At 36.7% G+C, this 6,757-nt stretch overlaps 1 protein-coding gene across 2 annotated transcripts in view; it reads right to left on the bottom strand.

The window, feature by feature from the left end:
• Positions 1-6,757, bottom strand: part of cryl1 (crystallin, lambda 1) — an 18,837-nt gene that overhangs the window by 8,520 nt on the left and 3,560 nt on the right. For both annotated transcript variants that reach the window (XM_017704625.2, XM_017704624.2), the window contains exons 4-5: positions 4,107-4,268; positions 2,459-2,653 (exon numbers count right to left, since the gene is read on the bottom strand). In XM_017704625.2, coding sequence (XP_017560114.1) covers positions 2,459-2,653; positions 4,107-4,268 — 357 coding nt within the window. The remainder of the gene's footprint in view (positions 1-2,458; positions 2,654-4,106; positions 4,269-6,757) is intronic.

The raw sequence follows: 6,757 nt of genomic DNA, 5'->3' as shown, positions 1-6,757 counted from the left end.
TATTTTATTACAGAGCAATACTGTTGTAAAACATACAGAATGTGGTTTTACCTTGTCTTGCTGAAATAATCAAGGCCTTCCCTGAAAAAGCCATCAGCATATGTTGCCAAAACACGTACATATCGTTCAGCATTAATGGTACCTTCACAGATGTGCATGTCACCCATACCATGTGCACTAATGCACCCCTATTCCATCATGAATACTGGCTTTTGAAATGTGCACTGATAACAAGCTCAGTGGTTTTTATTCCAGAGGACAGTGTCCGTGATTTCTAAAAAGAATTTTAAATGTTGATTTGTCAGACGACAGGACACTTCTCTACTTCCCCTCAGTCCATTATAAATGAGGTCAGGTCCAGGAAAGTTGGCAGCATTTTTAGATCCTGTTTATACGCGGTTTCTTCATTGCATTTTAGAGTTTTAACTGTCTGCGTTTACAGACAGTGCTTTTCAGAAGTGCTCTTGATTCCAAGCAGGGATTTCCTCTACAGAATCATATCTGTTTTTAAGGCAGTGCTGTCTGAGGGCCCAAAGACCATAGCCAGCAAATACTTCTTGGCCGTGTCCCTTGCATACAGAGATTTATCCAGATAACATGATGCACTGTAGATGATGAAAAGCAAAAAAATCTTTGCTGTTTTACATTGAGAAACATTCTTGACTCGTTCTTGAATTGTTGCAATACTTGCTCGTGCAGTCTTTCACAGAGAGGTGAAGTCTTTACAACTGAAAGTATGTGTGGGGTGCTTTTTTATACACAGTCATGTTACTGATCTGATGCCAAATAACCACCAGGTGTTTTTATTAGCATTACGCAACTTTACCAGCCTTTTGTTGGCCCTGTCCCAAACTTTTTGTGTTGTTGCCATTCAATTCAAAATGGACAAATATTTTTCTAATAATTAAAAAAAATCTCAGTTTCAGCATCAGATATGGTGTATTTGTACCAATTTTAATTAAATATAGGGTTTAAGTTATCTGCACATCATTGCATTCTGTTTTTTATTTACATTTTGCACAGTATCTACAGTAATGTTTTTGGAAATGGGGTTGTAATAATCCAACATCAGCACCTGACCTCACTACTGCTCTTACAATACAAGGTATACAATAAAATCCTCAGATTTGAACACTTACAACATCTTATTCTACAGCCTTCCAGAAGACTAGAGGCTGTAGAATTTTCAGCATAATAGAAAGCTGACATTGTTACAGGCAGAGTTGTGGACAGAACACACTGGCCACAATTTTTAATCACTCATGATTACAAGTAGTACATAAAAATGCTTTAAGTAACAATTAATATAGTCTCAGTGACAACAACACAAATATCTCATGGGATTTTATGCTCTACAGCCAGGTATAAAATGTCCTGTGTGAATAAGAAAAGCCAAAAGCTTGACACTTCTAACGAGAGAAAAACAGTGAAAAGACATTGTGGTATCTATTATTTCTTGGTGTTGTTAAATATTATTTTACTTTATTTTATTTTATTTGCTTTATTAACTTTGTAACTTCTGTTCCCTTGCCATTTGGGTTAATCTCATTTGCATTTTGTATGTCTTTTCTTGGGTGATGTGTGGGGTCTTTGGAGAGTGGTCCTTTGTCATGTAACGACCCCCAATGGTTAGCCTATCTTGTTATCATCTGGTTATCTATACCTCCAAATCTAGCAATGGGGGAGACTGCAAATTCCTGGGTTGACCTCAACACCTCTATTTTAATTACAAAGGTAGAGGCAGCAGGCCATCAAGTAGGGGGGGCCTTTTGGGGTCATTGAGTCAAAGAAATAACTGGTGGGGGTGCTTTTACTGGAGGGAATATAAGTTTGATGACTGCAAAGATTTTTTTACACTCGCTTGGTGGGAAGACGCGCGTTCATTAAACTTCTTTTTCCTCGAGTCTCCACTCCTGTTTTTCTTCAAGAAACAAACGCTTGCCAGCAGAAGTCAACAGTGTACAATGATACATTTGTGTGCTTTGCAACAAATACTAAGGAGTCTGAATTTACTCTCTAAGAGCTGTCTTACTATTTTTCTCTTTCATCCTTTGAGATAGCAGATCACACTGATGGACATATTTCCAAAACTGCAGCCATTAGTTTTTCTCTGTACATCCAGGAACCCATGACAGGATCTTTCATGTGTAACTAAGCTCCTCATTTGTAACATGAGCAGCAGAAGAGCAAAAAGGACCTTGGTACACTAAAGGATTGGGCAATGTTTAAAGGTCTGTTAAATTACATGACAGAATTGTCAATGACATCTGTGTAATGTTCCTTCAGATATGAATCTATCAGTATCATTATGAATATAATACAGTGGGGCAGGCCTAAAGATCTTCTACACAGATGGTACAACCTTTTGACAAGATTTTTGTTTTTGGAGGCAATAAATGTATAAACATAAAATAACATACAGTAATGATCTAATGTTCACATTTCTATTTTAACTCACCTTAACAAGCCTCCAGCACTCAGCTATGATAGCATACTGGACTCGATTCAGTGCAAAGCCATCGATCTCCTTTCTGATACGTACAGGTGCCTGTCCCACCTCAGTCATTAATTCATACGCCATGTCCATAACCACAGGAAGAGTTTCAGGGTGAGGAACTAGCTCCACCAAACGCACATAGTAGGGTGGGTTTACCTGTAATTGAGGATGCACAAGGGTGAGGGGTGTATTGATCACATCAAAATTTACCCATGACTTCACTCAGGGAAAAGGCTACATTTCATACACTGGTGTTTACCTGCTACACTTCACATAAGATGCTATTGTCTTTCCCCTCTTGCAGTTTGAAGGCCTTGCTGGTTCCTAATATTTGGCATTAGGGATTAAACATTTACCCAGTGCACAAGCAACAGTCAACCATTCACTATGAGCAAGTGAAGGCCAGTGCAATGGGCAGAGAAACAAGGACATCAGGACATGTGACAGGACAATAATTTCTACTCTAAGGGGCAAAAGATGGAGTCAAAGTCCAATCTTAACCCCCCCCCCCCTTGTACCTGGTCCTGGCACTCCACTGCTCTGCATTTTTCTACCACATGCATTCTTCTCAAAATGCCAGCAAAATCCAGCAGAGCTAACAAGTGCACACAAGCAGAAACATATTTAGCATGAATGTTCTTGAAACTATTCCTCAAAATCAAGAAAAGACATATTTCAGTAGTAAACTCCAGGGATGGGTGATACAATCCAATAAGAAAGAAGACCAAGGCTAGTATCCTATGCTTATGGCAATAGGTTGAACGTCTTCTTCACATAAAAAGGAAATCTTTGACTTCAACAATGCAAATCACACACAGACACACACACCTTCTACACCTGGAGCCTATCCCAGCAATCACTGGATGGAAGACAGGATACACCCTGGACCCAGTCCATAGCAGAGCAGATAGACAGACAGACACGTACATTCACACACACATTCACACCTAGGGGCAATTTAGTGTGTCCAATCGGCCTGACTGCATGTCTTTGGACTGTGGGAGGAAACTGGAGTACCTGGAGGAAATCCATGCTAACACAGGGAGAACATGCAAACTCCACACAGAAAGGACCCTGGCTGCCCTGGCTGGGAATTGAACCCAGGCCCTTTTTTCTGTGAGGCAACAACGCTACCCACTGCACAACCATGTCACCCTGATAGCTCTCACATCAGTGCTAAACCGAAATATACCTCACTTTCTTAGCCTGTACATGTCTATTCATTAACCCATTATGTAAAATTGTGCTACAGAAGAAATTCCATAGGTTAAATGATTAAAACAGCATCAACATTAACCCATTTTGTACATACCTGGATAATGTGTGAATAATACTTCAGTATCAAATGTGCATTTCATTTAATTAAAGTAAATGACCATTATAAAATAACTTTAAAGAAAACACTTGGTAATAATATTTTAATGCAAGGAGACCCACAAGGAAATATCAGGATCGGAAGTATAAATATTTAAGTATCGTTCTGCTAATCACAAGCAAACTCAAACTGTTGGAAAGAGGATCAGGAGTAAACACAATGATATGTATCTCATTTATACTGAATAAATCATACAACCATTAAAATCATTGTTAGAAAACAAGCCTCACTGACCGGGTGGGATATAATGCAGCGAGTGCGGTTCTGGACAAGAGAGAAGACATTGCTGGGCATCAAACAGGAGGTGGAGCTACTGAGGACAACTTCCTCACCCACAAGTTTTTCCACTGCCTGAAAAACACTCTTCTTGGCCTCCAGCTCCTCAAACACACATTCCTGTCAATCAAATACATACATACAGAGATGAAATTTGCTTTAAATAAGAGATGAAAGAAAATTCATACTTAGATAACCAGTTTCTAGATAACACTGATGACCTTAAGACACAACTGCGTAAAAACATATGTAGGACTCTTAGCTCATTAAAGGTTATGGAATAAGCTGTAGACATGTTTAAAGGGCCCATGTCCTAAACAATTTTGTATATTTTATTTCTCCGCCCGGTATTTATATAGCTAGATAGATCACTTTATTGAAATTCTTCTATTGCAGCAGTACAAAGTTCATGCATAAAAACAGCACAAATATAAAAACAGTCATTTTTCATTTTTAAATGACCATGTTTCAGTCTCTATTTATGTTTTTGTTACTGCATCTCCAAGACTGAAATATGTAAATGAGTTCTGGTCTGACTGGCTGTCCTACATTGTGTCTCATTTAAAAATCAGTACAGGCTGAAACACTCCTTGACTTCTTCGGCATGAATGGGTGGGGTTGAACTGCTGTATGCTAAATAGGCAGATATATGTGAATGTACTGATTTTTGTAACATTACAGAAACAAAGAATATCAAACCAGGTTGCTTTTGCAGCTGATTTTCCATATACAGACTTTATGGAGTTGGGAGTGAATGGTATGTTCTGAAACTTTAGCAGTCCACATATATTGCCTCAAACTTTATTTTAAAAAAGTCAAGAAAATCAGTTTTCCATGAAATGCGCCCTTTAAAATTTGGAAAATAATAACTTATGTTTGTATAACGTTTTTGTGCTTATATTTTTATAAGAACAAACTCACTTTTTGTGCTTTATCAAGGTGATAAAGGACTTCTGGTGAACAATAACATGCATAATACCCAGCATTTTATATTGATATTAACAGAAGGTGTCAATAATAATAATAATAATAATAATAATAATAATAATAATAATATTTTAGAGGAACAATGTAAATATCTGAATTTCATCACCAGCGTCACATGCTTTAACAGTACTGTATGGATTAAATTTACAATTATCAAACTAATAAGACACTTAGTCCTTATTTTGTTAGGTTTAGATTTTTCGTAATTTATGCAGTAATTTACAGTTTTATTTTTTTTACTGTCACCAGCTCAAAAAACAAAAAAACAGAGTGGTGACATGCCACTGCTGACGTAATCATTTTCACAGAATTCCTCTCTTAACAGGAAACTATCCGGTTACATTTTCCCCACAGAACCAACAGAGTCACTTTCGGGAGAGCAAATCACAGAAATGCCTTTACTGAAAGCATGTCAGCTGACATTACCAAAAATGTATTAGGCTAAATCACAGATTGAACACAAAGTTAAGCTCATCTTCATACAGAATGTGTTCATATAAACACTGTCATTTCAAATTGTGGAATCACTTGTCATGTAATAATGGTTGTTAAATGCAGTGTGAACTGAAATTAGACACTAAAATGTAAACTGATTTACAGCATAGTACAAAAGGCAAATGTTATTAAATAACACAGTAACACACATTAATAATTTATTGATAGTAGTTTCTTGACATAAAATAAATGTCAAGATGTATTTGAATGAGGCATTCTGGATAGTAATTTTACTCCAAGGTCAACAGATGCCATACAGCTTTTTTAATCATCTACAGTGCTGTCCTTTGTCAAATATTTTACAGTGTCCTACAAATTGTTTGAAACCTAAAGAAGATCATGGTTTGACACTATTGAAAACAGTGATTCCAACATTCTGAAAGGTGATTCCACCTTTGAATTGTAGTGAAGGTCACTCACACTCATATGAAGATATCCTATTCATCAGAATAAAGTGGTGATACTGCACACAGACCAGAATGACTGAATGAAACAATTCATTACTATAAAACACTACTCTTCCTTAACAGTGAGAAGCTCACTATAATAATTATGTAGGATATGATGACCTGAACATACAGTGAGACCACACTTAACCCACTTAAACCTGGAAATCAGCAACAGAAAGGTTTAGAATTTCAAACAGAAAAGTTATGACAAAAAATGAAGACGAATGTCTTGGGTTAGGTTTTTAAGTCTTGCTTCTTCCTTTGCATGTTCAGATGACTCTCAGGAAGTTCTAATCTACTCATCAGAAGCTTTTGTACAAACTTGTGGGGTTCCTGCCAGCTTGAGTGCATACTACCATTAATGTAAGTGTACACACCAAAATACTAAGAAATTCTAAAAATTCATGTTCAAATATTTTACTTTTCATTCAAATTGTTATTTTGATAGTATAATTTGTATTGAAAAAAGCTCAATTTTTGAGTTTGTGAGCAGGAAAACAACTGTTATTGCTAACTAAAGACAGTCACTGTGGTGTCTTTGCCAGGATGACCAATTATACTCTTGATTCCATTGTAAAAGAACACAAACAGTGGAAAGAGAACTGAAATTATACTTCAAACAAGAGCACAAATCCAAGAAATACATAAAAGTTATTTTATATTATTTTATAGAACAAA

Source organism: Pygocentrus nattereri, chromosome 6, assembly GCF_015220715.1.
Source record: "Pygocentrus nattereri isolate fPygNat1 chromosome 6, fPygNat1.pri, whole genome shotgun sequence".
Taxonomy (NCBI): Eukaryota; Metazoa; Chordata; class Actinopteri; order Characiformes; family Serrasalmidae; genus Pygocentrus; species Pygocentrus nattereri.
The sequence above is the reverse complement of the archived record's forward strand: the minus strand, read 5'-3'. Positions and strand labels throughout refer to the sequence as shown.